The 17,115-nt window shown below is 36.7% G+C and overlaps 1 protein-coding gene across 2 annotated transcripts in view; it reads right to left on the bottom strand.

The window, feature by feature from the left end:
- Positions 1-17,115, bottom strand: part of LOC136039516 (uncharacterized) — a 63,084-nt gene that overhangs the window by 31,178 nt on the left and 14,791 nt on the right. For both annotated transcript variants that reach the window (XM_065723313.1, XM_065723312.1), the window contains exons 3-4: positions 10,018-10,321; positions 3,238-3,410 (exon numbers count right to left, since the gene is read on the bottom strand). In XM_065723313.1, coding sequence (XP_065579385.1) covers positions 3,238-3,410; positions 10,018-10,321 — 477 coding nt within the window. The remainder of the gene's footprint in view (positions 1-3,237; positions 3,411-10,017; positions 10,322-17,115) is intronic.

Genomic DNA, 17,115 nt, shown 5'->3' with positions numbered 1-17,115 from the left:
CTAATTTTATCGACAAGTTTTCCTTGTTTAGATTAATGGTAATATTGCATGATAAAATTGTATTATTTTATCAATATAGCTACTTATGAAGCTAAGCTAAGTGTTATTGTACAGTTAAAAAAAATACTTAGTTGGTTTGAAAAATATTAGAATGGATAACTTATAAATATTTTGTATGGAGATTTCTCTGAGACGAAACTCATGAGAAAAAAAAATTGGAGTTTATAAAACACATTTTATAAGATGAACCCACCAGTTAATTAAATCTAGCAAGAACTACATTGAAAGTAGAAGTAGTAGCACCAATTCACGAGAATATAGGAAGGGACAGATTCTATTTCTAAAACCTAGGATTGTTGTTTCTTTTTTGGATCCATAAATAAAGATATGTTTCGTTGAAAATTCCAAATTGAAAAAGAACTTAAATCAAGAGGGGGGAGATCAAGAAGGCCACTCCCCTCCCCAATAGACACTCCAGTTTTTAATGTAATGTTATTGAATAATACTTCATTATCACATTTATAGGGAAGCCAATCTGATCTTTATGGCCAGTTTGGCAACCAGTTTGCCAAACATAGAACTCAATTTTCAGAAAACATATTTCGAAAAAGAGTTGTTCCACCAATATTCTATAAAAATTCCATAGTCATAAAAAAAAAAAAATATGATAAGGACAGAACGAATAAATATCTGAAAACATCTGCGCACCTTTAGGTAGAAGGCGCACATCTTTCCTCTGCGCTATATAAAATGACAGAAATTGTGATTTTTCTAATTTTTTGTTTACTCACTTTCGACAAAAGAATGTTAGTGGTAGTCACTTTTTAGCATAGTCTAAAGCAGATTCGAGGATTTCTTTACATCAATGGAAATTCAAAATCCATGGAAGATATTCCAGCATACGTTGATTTGCTAAATCAAAAATTGAAAGCCAATTGGTGAATTATTAACATTGGTAACATAAAATACAGCGCGTTACTTACTTGTTAGCTAGTACACACTCCAGAATTTGGGTCGCGAAGATCAGACAATAACTTGTTTTCATGGTCTGTACACCAGACGATTAGCTCGGCCTCAGTCGAAATTTACGTTTTAGGTATATTTTTTATTAAATATTTAATAAAGATTGTATTCAGGTTGGGTTGGGTATTTAAAATAATACGTTCTGGATAATTCTATCATATTTTGGTATATTTCATTATGATTAACCTAACTTCAATTCTTAAGTGTGTACTGGCTAACGAGGAAGTACCAGCAACTCTATTAGAAATATAAGCCTGTACCCATTTTGATATCCCCCAAGGGTGTAGGTCCGTACTTCTCGTTTTTTCCCGTGCTTCGGAAATAAAGATAACGAGAAAAAAAAGACCAAAGTAGGCTTGCTGAAATAAACGCAAGAAAATAGGTACTCTAAAGGAAACAAATTTTTAAATAAAGTCTTTGCATCCTGAAACAAGAACTGAATTTGTAAAACAGAAAAAAAGCATTTCCCAATTTCGATATTTCTGATTATATAGTAGGTACATTGTTGTATTATAAAATAGAAAACAAGTCTCTTCAACTGAAAGTAAGAACAATATTAAAACTTAAAGGGAAGAGAAACTGTGTGCGAGGACTAGCTCTTCCTCAGCCCCTCACTTTCCACACTAAAGTTTTTTTTATTACTTTAAGAAAACTTCTTATTCCAAATAAACAGCCCTTGTGTTTCAGGGGTCGTTCTTACAGAATTGGAACACAAAGTCGAACTTTGGCGAAACCAAATTATTTTGATGATTTAAACGCACTAGATTAAAATGTTAGCAAAATGAACAAATTTTTTTAACGTTTTGAGGGTTCCACCTGCAAGAACAAGTTTAAAAATTAATGTTGCCACTCGTGGTAAAGGAGTGATGATGGGTAACGAGATGGTCGATAAAGTTGATAGTTTTACTTACCTAGGTAGTGGTATTAGTTAAGACATCTTCTACTTTTAAGTGAAGATGTTAAAAGTAGAACAAGCAAGGCCCGGGTATTTTTTCACAGTTGAAAATGGTTTGGAAGAATAGGACGACATGTAAGAATATTGGAAGCTACATTGATGACAATGGTAAGTTATCAATAAGCGTTATCAGTTATCGGTAAGCGTGGGAGCTCCAAAAAAAGGGAGGGGGAATTTGCTAGATGTTTTCCAGAGAATTTGCCTACAAATTATTTTGGGCACCTGACTGAAAGACCGTATTTCAAACAGTAAGGTGTGGAACAATGTGGTTCAATTCCGCTTTCTAGGGCAATAATGAGAGAAAGGTTGAGATGGCTAGGAAACCCTCTGTGGGCGAAGGATGACAGATTATCAAAGACAGGCCTTGTCGGCCAAATGAAAAGCAGTTCATCCCCTAATGGAGACGGAGAGTTTCGTAAGGGAAGATTTCAGGGAAATAGGAACCTCTTGGAGGATATAAAGAGGAGTATTTTAAATAAATTAGGATTGAAGAGGAGCGTGCGTAGCTGTGTTGGCCTGAGACGACTTGCTGTTGCAGTGAGTTGTTTGTAGTAGTAGTAGATTCTCTAGAAGACAGAGGTCGGAGGAGAGAGGTCAGCTGAAAACCCAGCCCATTGAGCACTTTGTCGTATGAAGACCATCGTCGCAAAAAGGTCGGTAAATTTCCGGGTAATAAACGGATAACTTGTCCATTTTTTTTAAGTCAGAAAATGTATTGCCCTCCACTCATTTGTGCCCCTTAAAAGGGCAATAAAACCTCCAACTTTCAATCAAATGAGCTCCATCCGATCGAAAGTACATACGACCGCCCGTTTCGTAAAACCTTGCCATCGTAATATAGCTTTCGTAAAATAGCTTACAATCCTTGCCCATAAGTTGTGGGAGATTATGTCCACCCTAAAGACATTGTTATATGATTTTTGGACTATTAGTAACATAATGGCAATTACACAATTTCAACTGAACGCGTTTTGGGAAAAGAGGATGTCAAGAGGGGGGGGGCTAGTTGCTCTCAATCATGTTTGACTCTTAAAAGGGAACTAGGACCATACATTTACAATATCCGGGTGATAAAGGATACAGTTGAAGAACTTTATGGCTTTATGGATTTCACTAACTAAATCCATAATTAATAGATCCATTATTTAAAAATTATTAGATTAAAGAGCCATGCAATGTTGTCTTAAAATTTCACAAAAAAAATAGTACAAAATAAACCTATGAAGCTAGGTTAAAAGCTGGACAGAAAGAGGGCCAACCTTTCTTTTTCATTTCGCCTTCACTAGATGAACAGGAATCGATGGATATTGGTGACGAATTTTCTTTCTTCCGCGTTCTTCTATTCTTCTTGTTTTTTGGTGCATCAGATTCATCATCAGAATCAGATTTAATTAAGAATTTAGTTACAGGCTTTCTAACACGACAGGAACGCCTAAAAGAAGATGCCAAAATAAGACTATACAAACCGGGACAATACAATAATAGCTTTGATCAATTTCTTTCATCAAATACACTTTATTAAATTAAACTATCATTAAATTTAATATTTCAGCTTATCGATCTGTTTAACTTTCACAAAATATGATTCAATTATTAAATGTTTTCTTATCGATAATAGTCCTAACTATCATTAATGTATTTTTTTGCTGTATTTCACACCATGCAGAAAAGGTAGCTAAGATTTTGAATTCCTTAATAGAAAGTGTTTATTAACACTTTACAACGCTCAAGAAAAGTCCCCCCCTCGTATTTTTTGCCCAAAAATGTAACGGTGGACATCTTCTTTTAAAACTTTTATGAATAAAACTTTTGATAACTGAAATATAATGAAGGATTAGATAAGTGAATTCAATTGTTAACCTGGCCTCGTTTTTAATTCTCGAGTTCTTTTGATCTTGAAAACCAGATGCCTGATTTCCATTAAAAATTGTTTCTTTGTACTCATGCTTTCAAATTGAGATACAAATTTTTTGTTTAAAATTGTTTCATTTCTTTTGTTTTATTAATTATCAATTAGTTTTAAATTTTTTTTTATTCTGTTTTTTTTTTATTTCACGTTTAGTGTGATTTTTCTGAAATTACAACTCTACTGACACCAAGTTCTTTTTTAAAGTTCGCAGAATTTTCAAATCGAGGTCTTTAGAATTGCTTGTGCCTCCCAAAGCAGGGCATCGAAGAGGAGCATGAAATTTGAATTTGAATTAGAGGTTTCCTGCTGCAGTGATGCCATCTCACTGTGGTTAAACCGAGGTCTGCAGGTTGCACAGATCCCTCTGGTACTTCCGGCTCAGTGTATTTCTGGATTTTTCCTGGCTATGACTTCCAGGTGGCTGCCAATGTAAAGCAGATTTAGCGAGTCTATGGTCGCCCATATGGAAGACGCATCCCAAATATCTTCGCCATCAAATTCTGATCATGTCAGTCCCGTGAGATGGTCGCGTTATTCAACAGATGAAAACCGTTATTTAACAGGTGAAACAATTATTTAACAGTTTGCTGTCTTTTTTTACCAATGGCTATTCAATATTCTGCAGGGACACGAGTTTTTAAAAGGCAGAACTCTCATCTCTGGTTCTTGCTTCAGGTGTCATGTTTCAATGGCGTCAAGTAACATTGGCATAATATGGCCGTTAAAAAAAAATTAACTTTTGCAGAAGTACTAATATAGTTCCAAGAGACGCACAGAGTTTATTCCTGAGCTTTAGGATTCAGAGAACAGTCATCTGAAAGATGTTGGAGGTAAGCGCAATTTTTCCCTATCATTGTTTATACCTTTGTATATAGTTCACAGATCCGCAGATTATATACTATTTGCAGATCTCTTGGAATTAATTGTAATTACTGGCTAAGTCCTTACAATTACGGCATTAAGAACAATTGATTAATATTATTCACCTTCATTTAAATTAAAATAACAATTTGAATTCCTTGTTACCAAACTGCACAGTTGTACATGGCGGTCTTTTTTATTTAAAAGTCAATTTACGATTTTGCTTAAATTTTGAAGACATATATGGCTGGGTAAATTTTAACACCAATCAGATTTCCTTTTCAATGTCCTTGGTAAGTAAACCATTTAAGTGATGGCATAAAAACAAGGTCCAAATGTAGCTTAAAAATATTTAAATCAAAATTATAGGCTCTTTAAATAAAAATTATTATAAATTATATTATGATCATTTTGTTTCTCTTGTGGTTTGTTATGTCTTTTTATTCTTTTATCTTTTCCCCCCATTTATCTCCTTTCTATCTTGTATCTTTTTTTTTTATCTTCCTCTTCCATTTTCTGGATCTTTTGTTAAAAATCAACTACTATTGCATCTTACTGTATTATAAAATAAACCAATTTATATAAAAACCAACTATAAACTGGGACCCTCTTTTCTTATTCCACTTATTCCAAGTCTGTTTGATTAATATACTTCAGACACTGCCAATAAAAATTCATGTTCTATAGTTGACTGCCCTCTCAGACAACAAGATCTGGGCTATACACCTTGGAGGTAGATTCAGAGATATTGTCTCTGAATGAATGTATTGTCTTTGAATGTATATATTCAAAATCTTTTCTAAGGAGGGGGAGGGGTATTGACTGAAGCTTCAGGAAGGTTGAAATTCTTTACTGCTACTACTACTAACAACTCACCGCAGCACCAACCCGCCCGAGGCCAGCACAGCTACGCACGCTCCCCCTCCATCAAATCTATTCGAAGCTTCCCTCTTTACACCCTTCCAGGAAGTTCCCATTTCCTTTAAATCTATCTTTATGACCTCCTCCCACCCAACAGGAGGAGACCTACTTTCCGTTCAGCCCTAGAAAGTTGGCCAAAAATGACAATCTTCGGCAATCTGTCATCCTTCATCCGCAGAACATGACCCAGCAATCTCAACCTTTGTTTCATAATAGCCCTAGGAAAAGGGATTGGACCACAATTTTGTACAGCCTACTGTTTGAAATATGGTCAGTCAGTCGGGTACCCCGAGCAATCCTTAGGCAATTTCTCTGGAAAACATTTAGTAAATCTTAATCCGCTTTTCGGACCGCCTATGCTTCAGAGCCATATTTGACCACTGTCATCATCATACCTTCTAATATTATAATTTTGGTTTGCAAACTCATCTTCCTAATCTTCCGAACTTTTTTTTACTGTGAAAAAAAGCCCTGAGCCTTGGCTATTCTACTTTTAACATCTTCACTGCTCCCACCATCTTTACTAATAATACAACCGAGGTAAGTGAAGCTGTCCCCCCGATCAAACTTTTCGTTGCCCAAGGTTACCTTATCATCTTCACTTATTCCTAGCCTTATTGACTTAGTCTTCTAAATATTAATTTTCAAACCTATTCATGCACCTTAAACTCACAAGACCTATAAAAGTGCATTCATTTTTGCTCACACTTTTATCTAGGATGCTTAAATCATCACCATAATCTAAGTCCGAAGTTTTTCCTCCTCATTTGATTTCGTGGTCTCCCATTGCCTTTCCTGTGCTCCTGAAGACAAAGTCTATCAAAATGATCCCTATAAAGAGGGATAGAACACAACCCTGCTTAACTCCAGATTTAATACAAAACCAGCTCCTTACCTCATATCCTACCTTAACCAGAACAGTGTTATTCTCATACATAGCACTAATTACTTTAATGTATTAGTCTGATATACCATACAAGGATAAGACCTTTGCTAAACTTCTTTTATCAACAGAATCCAACACTTGCTCATAATCCATAAAATAGAGGACCAAAAATGTTTGACAACTCAGGCACTTCTCAATTATTAACCTAAGAGTGAAAATTTGGTCGACACATCCTCTAGTTTTTCTAAAACCACACTGTTCTTCTCTTCAAACTTTGTCTACACCATCTCTCAGTCTAAAAAGTTTCATATCATTAAGTAATTTACTACCTACAGAGACCAGCCTAATACCTCAATAATTAACACACTCACTCTTATAACCTTTTTTATATAGTGGTTTAATTAAAGATTCCTAAAATCATTAGGTACTTCCCCTTTTTCAAAAATCACCTTCATTATCTTCAGTAACTTATTTCTGACCTCAGAGCCACCATATTTAAGAAACTTATTTACTATCAGCACCAGGAGCCTTTTTATTTTTTAATCCTTTTGGCACTGTCGCTAAAAACAAATCTTCCTTCACATCCAAGGCATCACAAACTTTTTTTATTTTCCTCTATATCTTTTCTGCAACTGTATCCCGGTTTAACACATTTTCAAAATATTCCGCCCATCTCACTTTAACTCTTTCCTTGTCACTAATTGTGGCCCCGTCCCTATCTTTAACTGGGACAAGTCCTGACTGACTACTCCCTCTCAATTTATTAACATGCCAGTACAATATTTTACTATAATGCCGTCTGGCTGCATCTCCCAGATCCTCAGCAATTTTATCCATGGCCTCCACTTCACACCTTCACACCTCCATATTTTGATGCTTTCTCCACTTTCTATATATTCCTTTTGTTTTTATATGATCTATCACTCATATAATTCTTGTACAAGTGCCTTCGCCTCTATCAAACATAAAGCTTTTTCACTAATATTCCTAGCTGCAGTCTTAACTTTCTTCCATAAGACACCACTAGCAACTTCACAAATTGCTTTTCTAAAATTATTCCAACCATCTTCCACATTGTCAAATTTTAAAGTCTCGAGTTTAGTATTCAACTGTCCCTGGAAAGTTTCTCTCAAATTCTCATGCTGGAGTCAAACAACATCATAACGTCCTGGACGATGGTTATCCTTCCGAAATTTCATTTCAACTTTAAATTAACCCTAGATACTACTAGATGGTGTTCTTTACTTTTGACATCAATAGCAGCACTCCTATATACCCTAGTATATTGTATAGATCCTGCCAGTCTTCGGTTTACTATAACATAATGAATAAGGTTTGTTGTCTTACCATCACGTGAATACCATGTCAACTTATTGGCCATTTTATGACCAAACACCGTATTGGTTACAACTAGAATTTTATACCTACATAATTGCAGAAGTCTGTAGCCATTACAGTTTTCTTTTCCTACACCAAATCTACCTAGGGTAGGATACGATTTATCCCTATTTCTACGACCTGGGCATTAAAATCTCCTAGTAAAAACACCATATTTCTACCTGGGACTCTGTCTATTTGCTCCTGCAACTATAAGTAAAATTCATCTGAGTCACTAGTATCTCCGTCGGCGGTTCAACAGGGGCATAGACTACTATAACCAATACCCTGAACTATTTAGTCATAAAATGAGCACTTAGTATTCTATTATTAATACCTTCCCAGTTTTAACAAGACTTAGCAGCTTCTTTATTCATAATGAGCCCTACTCCCTATCTATGTACCCCATCCTTCCTGCCTGAGTAAACAAATTATATATCACCTAATTTCATGCTTCCTACCCCTGGGATATGAGTTTCTGAAACTCCTAATAAGTTCAGTTCGAATCATCTGAATTCGTCAGTCAAAATGTCGATACGATAGTCATTTTTCGACGTCATAACATTCCAAGTTCCAATTTTCGTGTTCTCTGAAACTATTTTGGCCTCAGGAAAAGCAATGATCCTGGATACCAGTAAAGGACGGGAATCATTATATCTTCTTAAGTCTACACCAAAGCGCTTAAGCCGGCTTAGAACCGGACAGCAAGTAGTCTCTGGGACCTCCAGTTCGAATAGAGGCTTTGTGCAATCCGGGGCCCATCTTGGTCATAACATGGTTTTCAGCACTTGGCGATGCTTTTATATCAACAAGAGTCCAAATACTGCACACACAGTCCCTAGCCTATTACCTCCTACTCATTATATATTAATGCCTATAAATATTATGCTACTACAGGGAAGCAGCCCATAGTAAATAAATTAGCTAGAATGAGGTTTTTCAGCCCGAAAACACCCGTCAAAACAGACCAAGCCCCGAAGAATTATCCATTAATCAGAATTCCGTGCGAATGCTGTGTCGTTTACCAGGCTATAATTTCCTCGAGGGGCGCCACTCCTCAAGTGGGAAAAAAGTTGACCGCAAGATCCCCAGTCTTGCAGGTACTCCAAAAGGGTTGAGGCAGCCCTTTGCAGAGGCAGTTGTCCATAGATCTAGATCTTACGCCCAGTCGCAGTTGTCCTCCTATAGAAGATCCTCCCATGATGGTGTTCTGCGTCACCATGAAATTTAAACCATTACTGGGAGAAGGTTTGTAACTCATGGGACCTGTGGACACGCCAGTGGGCCCTATTGAGCGTACATTTGAGTGGCATTTTTCCTCCTTCGCCTGTTTCTGTGGCCCCAGGCAAGGGCGCCCCAGTTTCTATTATGGACCCCCCAGATACTAGGTCCCCCCTTGGCCCGTGCCTCCTATTGAGGTACTTTACATATCTGTAATGCGTTCCTCTATAGCCACCTGGGGACACACTGAGTGGTCTGGGGGAAGCCCCTAAAGAGCAGTAGACTCAAAACAGCATAAGTAGGCAGAACTCAGGACCAGAAAATACCTTTCTGGGCCCTACTTTGGATTTAGGATCATTCCCAACAAGCACACATACATGATTCAGGCTCATCTTGACTGAAACTTGGCTGGCAGTTTTAATCCATGTTGATTTCGCTTGAATCAAGCAAAATGCAAGGCTTTTTGCTTAGGGCAATACCTTCGTAAAAAAGTACGAATAGAAAATAGGTCATTTAGACCATTAACGGTATAACATACCTTATGCCTTTTTACCAATCTGCTTGAAAGCGGTTTTAATAAATTTGCGGGAAAATAAGATTATTCTATCAGTAATAAAAAATTTTATGAGGGGGGAGGTGTTTATCCAATATAGAGAATTATAGTAGCTCAAATTTGGTTGGTGGGGGGATATATAGAAAGAGGGACTCAACAGCATATATGCAGAAATCCAATTCTATGTGATACTTACAATTCTAAACATAATCATATTCTTCATACACATATTTTATATATGTATATAGAATAAAAAAAAAGAAATTCAAGAATAAATTCTTTTATTTGTGTAGGCTACAAGGATAATTTACCTCAAAACAGGAGAAGATCTGACATTTTCGTCATCCGATGCTTTACTACAATCATTTCTACCAGAGTTAGATTCATCCATAGATGACCGAGTTTGTAGCCCCTCTGTTTCTGATTGACCAGCCAACTCTTCATGCTTTTGGCTCCTTTCTGCCACTTCTTCATACAGTGATTTCCTTGATTGCTCAACTAATTCTTCACAGTTCTTAGCCATTTCTGTTGTGTCTTCAAAAACCTCTTCCAGGGATTTTGACTCATCTTTCTCAAATTCTTCTGTTGATAATTCATGATCCTCTATAGGGCTGCCTGTGAAAGAGAGAAAAAAGTATAGGATAAGACCACAAGAGTTTAATAACTGTGTCAGTCTCTAAGAAGTTCACTATCAGAGATCAAAGTGTAAACTTCATAGCATCTCAACCAAAAAGGGAGACAGCTCAATTTCTCGATTTTCATCATTAGTAAAAGTTAGAAAGTGTGAAAACTGATATGAGAAGAAACTCAAATTCATTGGTGAAAAAACACTTTATCAGGTAATATCCTGAAAATTCACAAAGTTAGTTATAAGAAACTGAAAGTAAATTTTGGTTAAATATATTTTTTTATTTTTTACTATTTTTTTTACACTGACCCAAAGATGAAAGAGTCAGTTTCGCGAAATGTGCAAAATAGGTGTATTTGTGTGCCTTTTTTATATGTTTTCTCCGTATAATTTTATATTTCACTTTTGTTTATATATTAGTTCTTTTAAACATTTTGTTTACACATCTTATTTTAGTTGTATTTTTTAGTCCATGTTATCCATACTTTTGAAGTATATTAAGCAAAAGATAGAGGAACCAATTTTGTAAATTATGAGAAATTGATGTATTTGACGATATCTGGATTTCAGTGCTTCACTAATCTGGGGCAGCCAAAACTGCAAAAGAGGAGTTGGTGTCTACGTCAGAGAAGGCTTCCAGGTTATTTTTATTAACCATTTAATTTTCAATGTGCCCTGGTTGGAAAATTTATGGCTTGATATTACTTTTCAAGAAAAATCAAATCTGTACAGGGTATGTATATAAAAGCCTTAGTGCATCCAGTCTTGATGAATGTGAAATATGATTGAATACGAATAAAATATGAATACCCAGTCTCTCAACACAGTTATGACGAAATGTTATTTTCAGTATCAACAATGGTTGAATCTGATTCTACAATTCTTGGCGATTTCAACTCCCCCTCAGCCAAGTGGGTTGATGGTCTTGGTCATGCAGCATCTAGTAATGGAGGTTCGCCATTTGTGTCTTATCTATCTGATAACTTCCTTTTTCAAACGATTGACATGCCAACAAGGCATTATGGTGACCAGAATCCTCCTAATTGGATCTCATAATTTTGAGCGATCCAAACTCCCTCGTCAGAAATGAATTCCTTCCTCCAGTTGGCAACAGTAACCACTCAGTCATCCTTTCTATGTTATTTAATAAAGGTCTGCAACCTAATCTTCGTCCTCAAACTTTTGTTGCCTATCAAGCAATAAAGAATGAACTAGGCTCAGTAAACTGATCAGAACTAATCATTTCTGATATCAACATATCATGGGCAATTGTTAAGGAAGCCCTCCTATCAACTGAGAAGAAGCACTCTTGCGTCATTTACCAAAAACAGCCGAAAACACTTCCATTTCTCATAAAGGCTGCAAAGAGAAAATTTAACAGGAAAGCTAAGCCTGAAAAAGGTAAAAAGAGAAGAAAGCACAGGAAAATTGGCAGATGTATGCAAAGGCTCAGAACATGGCCTCCGACGCAATTAGGAAACTGAAGTCTAAACATGAGGGGAACCTTGCCCCAGAAGATATCAAGGCAAACCCCAAATCCTTCTGGAGACATGTTTCTGCTAAAAATCCTAACCGCCACCCCATTCCTGACCTCAAATATAACGGCACATCGCCAGTAGACAAGGCTAATGTATTGAATACCCAGTTTGCTTCTGCTTTCACCATCCCATCTTGTCCAACTATCCCTGCAGAACCATCAGATTTAACATCTGACCTAATTTCGGAATTGTCAGTTACTGAAGAAATGGTCTCAACTAGCCTAGACAAACTTGATGCTAACAAATCCAAAGGACCAGATGGAATACACCCAAGGCTTCTCAAAGAGTGCTAAAATGTTCTCAGTTCTACCCTGTGCAGACGCTTCCAGCTGTACCTACAAAATGAAGAACTACCGTCAGATTGGAAACATTCTATATCACACCAATCCACAAAAAAAAGCCCCATAGATCATGCAGAAAATTACCATCCCATCAGCATCACTCCTGCAGTTGTAAAGGTGCTCAAGAGATTTGTCAACAGAGCTTTAATTCAGCGCTTCGAAGCTAACAACATACTCACTTCCACTCACCATGGCTTCAGATCTTTAATATCCATTGATACTAACCTAATACAGAGATATGAGCATCTCATATCATTGTTGGATAAAGATTTCCCTGTCGACATGGTGCTCCTGGACCTCCCAAAAGCACCTGACAGGGTTTGTCATGAATCCCCTATCACAGAACTAAAAGCAGCAGATGTTGATAATATTACCGTCCAGTGGATACAGAGTTCTCTTTCAGAGAGAAAACAAGTTGTAAGAGTTAATGACTCTCGAGATGTCCCACATTTTTCCTTGTCTACAACTGTTTTAAGCAGCCTTCCCAGGGAACCATTCTTAGACTTATACATAAGCTGAAGTTTCTTCAGCTTATGTATAAATGATGCACCCAGCCTTCTCTTAAACCTCCTCACCCTTTATGCTGATGATACAAAACTTGACCCTCTTACCTGCAATCTATTCAAAAGGACCTTGACATTCTTGGGACTGATGGCTCCTCATTTCAATCCTGGTCAAACAGTTCGTGGTAAGGAACTGTAGGTAAGGAGCGACCCGGCTAAATAGTAATCGAAACTCCGAAAAACGGAATTTTGATACCAATAATTACATCACACGAATCGTATTTTTATGCTGATTTTAAATATATAAGTTTTATCAAGTTTAGTCTTACCCATTAGAAGCCTCGAGCCTGAGAAAATTTGCCTTATTTTAGGAAATACAGGGAAACACCCCCTAAAAGTCATAGAATCTTAACGAAAATCAGACCATCAGATTCAATGTATAACAGAACCCAACTGTAAAAGTTTCAAGCTCCTATCTACAACAATGTGGAATTTTGTATTTTTTGCCAGAAGACAGATCGTGGATGCGTGTTTTTTTTTGTTTTTTTTTTCAGGGGTGATCGTATCGACCCAGTGGTCCTAGAATGTCGCGAAAGGGCTCATTCAAATGGAAATTAAAGGTTCTAGTGCCCTTTTTAAGTGACCAAAAATTGGAGGGCAACTAGGTCCCTCCCACGCTCAGTTTTTCCCAAAATGACCGGAACAAAATTTTGAGATAGCCATTTTGTTCAACATAGTCGAAAAATCTAACAACTATGTCTTTGAGGACGACTTAATCCCCGGACTTTCTTGGGACAAAGCTGCAAGTTATGAACTTTGCCCATTGTTTACATACAGTATTGGCTATTGGGAAGAGGGGGTCGGGGAGAGGGTAGCGTGGGAGGATCTTTCCATGGAGGAATTTTTCATGGGGGAAGAGAATTTCTATGAAAGGAGACATGGATTTCTCAGCATTATTTGAAAAAGAATCATATATTAAATTTTAAAAACACAAATTTTTTCAACTGAAAGTAAGGAGCAACATTAAAACTTAAAACGAACAGAAATTATTACGTATATAAGACGGTTCGCCCCCTCTTCAATATCTTGCCCTTTACCTAAAATATGTTTTGTAATTTCAAAAGAGCTATTTACTCTAATTAAACGGCTTTTGGAATTCAGGGGGCATTCCTAAAGAGTTGGAAAAATTTTTGAACTTTAGCGTAAAGAGCGAAGTATGGACGAGGGGGTGAAACCCGTCATATTACGTATATGAGGGATTTTCGTCCCCTCGTCAGTATCTCGCTCTTTACGCTAAAGTTAAATTTTTGTTAAATAATGGCCAATATAAACAAAAATTTGTATGTGTTATTTTTCAGCCAATATTAGCATTTAGTATTATCTTAAGCAGCTTCTTAACCATGATTTTTATGTGATAATTAACCAAAGACATTATATGTCTTCGGCTTGTGCTTGTATTTAAAAAAAAACAAGTTTTTTCCAACTGAAAGTAAGGAACAACATTAAAACTTACAACAAACAGAAATAATTAAGTATGTGACGGGTTATCCCCTTCTAAGTACTTCACTCTTTACGCTAATGGTAATGTTTTGACGTTACGTGGGAGAATATTTCCATAGAGAAAATTTTCACGAGGGAAGAGAATTTCCATGAAGGGGAAGCAGGATTTTCTAGCATTATCTAAAGAAACAATGGAAAAATAAATCAAAAAAAAATTTCAACTGGAAGTAAGGAACAGCATTAAAACTTAAAACGAACAGACATTATTAAATATATAAGGGCGTTCGTCTCCTCCTGAATACCTTGCTCTTTACGCTAAAGAATTTTTAGTAATTTCAACTATTTATTCTATGGCTTTTGCGATTCAGGGGTCATTCTTAAAGAATTGGAACAAAAGTCAAGCTTTAGTGTAAAGAGCGAGGTATTGACGAGGGGGCGAACCCCCTCATCACGTAATAAAAATAAACAAATATAGAAGTTCGTTACGTAAGTTAATTCGTAAGTTACATATATTTATTACAAATAAAAACATTCGTAAAAAATAAAAAGTTCTAGCTACATTTTTAAGTAACCTAAAATTTGAGGACAACTAGCCCTCCTTCCCCATCCCTTTTTTAACAAAACCATCCGACCAAAACTATGAGAAAGCCATTTAGCCCCAAAAAAAATGAATATGCAATTTCGTTTTAATTATCCATGTGTGGTGAGCCAAAATCAAAACATACATTATTCCAAAAACGTTCAGAAATTAAATAGAAAACATGTTTTTTCTACTGAAAGTAAGGAGCGACATTTAAACTTAAAACGAACAAAAATTGTTCCGTATATGAAAGGGGTTGTCCCCTCCTCAACGTCCCGCTCTTTACACTAAAGTTTTTTACTATTTAAAAGGTGGAACTGTGACAAAGAGGCAAACTTTAGCGTAAAGAGCGGGATGTTGAGGAGGGGGACAGCCCCTTTCATATACGGAATAATTTATGGTCGTTTTAAGTTTAATTTCACTCCTTACTTTTAGTTGAAGAAACTGGTATTTTTTATTTAATAAATGTCATGCAATCAACTTCGGCAACCACAATCCACATTAGCGGTACCATCTCCAAGGTAAAACCCTCTCTGCAGTTTCTGAAGAAATAGATCTTGGAGTCTTTGTTGATCATCAACTTAAGTTCAGCACCTCTCAGAATGATCATAAGAACTATCTCCAGCAGATGCCCAAAAGTATTTACAGTATTAAGTTCTACGAGGCAGTGGTTGACCCGTACCTAGAGGTTAGAATATCCCTGGCGTCATCCTACCTCAAAAAGGACAAAGAAATACCACAAAGAATACAACAAAGAGCAACCAAAATGGCCAAAGGCCTCAAACAAATGCCACACGAAGTTCATTTTACGTCATTTGAAGCTTCCTACTCTCACATACGTCAGTAAGTCATTGAAGTAATGACGTTCTCAGCACATTAGTGCTGGTTCATATACGTCAGACATACGTCATTTGAAGCTTCCTACTCTCACATACGTCATTACGTCATTGAAGTAATGACGTTCTCAGCACATTAGTGCTGGTTCATATACGTCAGACATACGTCATTTGAAGCTTCCTACTCTCACATACTGGAGGAAACGTGGCGACATGATTATGGCCCACAAAATTATTTCAACAAATATTTTTCTGGCTCTCCTTGCCCCCCTCCCCTCAGAACGTTCTGTGACTAGAAGACATTCCCAGAAAATCTTCAAGAAACACTGCTTAATAAGAGAAAGAAGCCTTTTCTTCATCCAGCAAGTAACAAACCTTGAAGCGAAATCTCGGCAAAGAATGGCTATAGCAGGTGTTTCTTTACAACTGGGAAGCTATTGAGTCCTCAACCCAAATGTAGCAAGCAACCGCGTCAAACAATCTACAGAAGACATCATGGAGCAAGATGGATACAAAGATGGGAAATCCTTAGATTTACTCCAAGCTGTAATTTAAGGTGATTTAAAGGTAAAAGCAAGAAAGGTCAATAAATACTTTAAAAAGTAAATCAAGAGACACATTTTAATAGTGATGGGATATGCCTATTCTAAAAATACTTTAAAATTTTAATAGAACATCTTTGGATGGGAGGGCGCATTGATCCTGTGGGAGAGGGCTGGAGAATGAAAAATGTACAAAAATAGAAAAAATTCACAACCAAATTCTGATGGTACAAGTTACCCCCCCCCCCTCACAAAAATATTCTGGCATCACTCTTGAGAGGGGGGGGGTCTCTGGAAGAATGCTAATGTAATATCTGTCTCTGTCCCTGTATTTTAGGGTGTGATTATATTCAAAGATCCACAGGCCAAACTATTAAGTTTGAGGGGTCAACAGATTTTCTGCCAGGAGGAAAGGGGTTAGATGAAAATCTCATGCTTAGGTAGTAATCATGGATATAGTATCTGTATAGTATCATGGATATAGAGGATATCCCAAGAACAATATAAAGAAAAAAAATCAAATGAAGTACAAAAGATGAGTTTTTAAGCCACCAATTTACCAGCAGGAGGGGGTGTCTGAGCAATTTTGGTAGAGGAATAGACCACAGGATCTCCTATCCCCTAACACTTATCTACTATGCATACATTTATTTGTGCGAAACTCTTTTTCAAAGACACATTTTAGGGAAAACATAATAGAATGCAAAACAATCTGTATTGTAAACAAATGATGTCCATTTCTATATAATGATGCATATGTGATGTGGTGGAGGAGGAAGAAGGCCCCTCAAATGTACACTCAACAGGGCCCACCAGCGTGTCTACACGTCCTGTGAGTTACAAACATTCTACCAGTAATGGGTTAAATTGCATGGTGACGCAGAACACCATTGCAGAAGGATCTTTTATAGGAGGATAACTGAAGCGGGGTATAAGATCTA

This window comes from Artemia franciscana, chromosome 19 (assembly GCF_032884065.1).
Source record: "Artemia franciscana chromosome 19, ASM3288406v1, whole genome shotgun sequence".
Taxonomy (NCBI): Eukaryota; Metazoa; Arthropoda; class Branchiopoda; order Anostraca; family Artemiidae; genus Artemia; species Artemia franciscana.
This window is presented reverse-complemented; position numbering and strand designations above follow the sequence as displayed.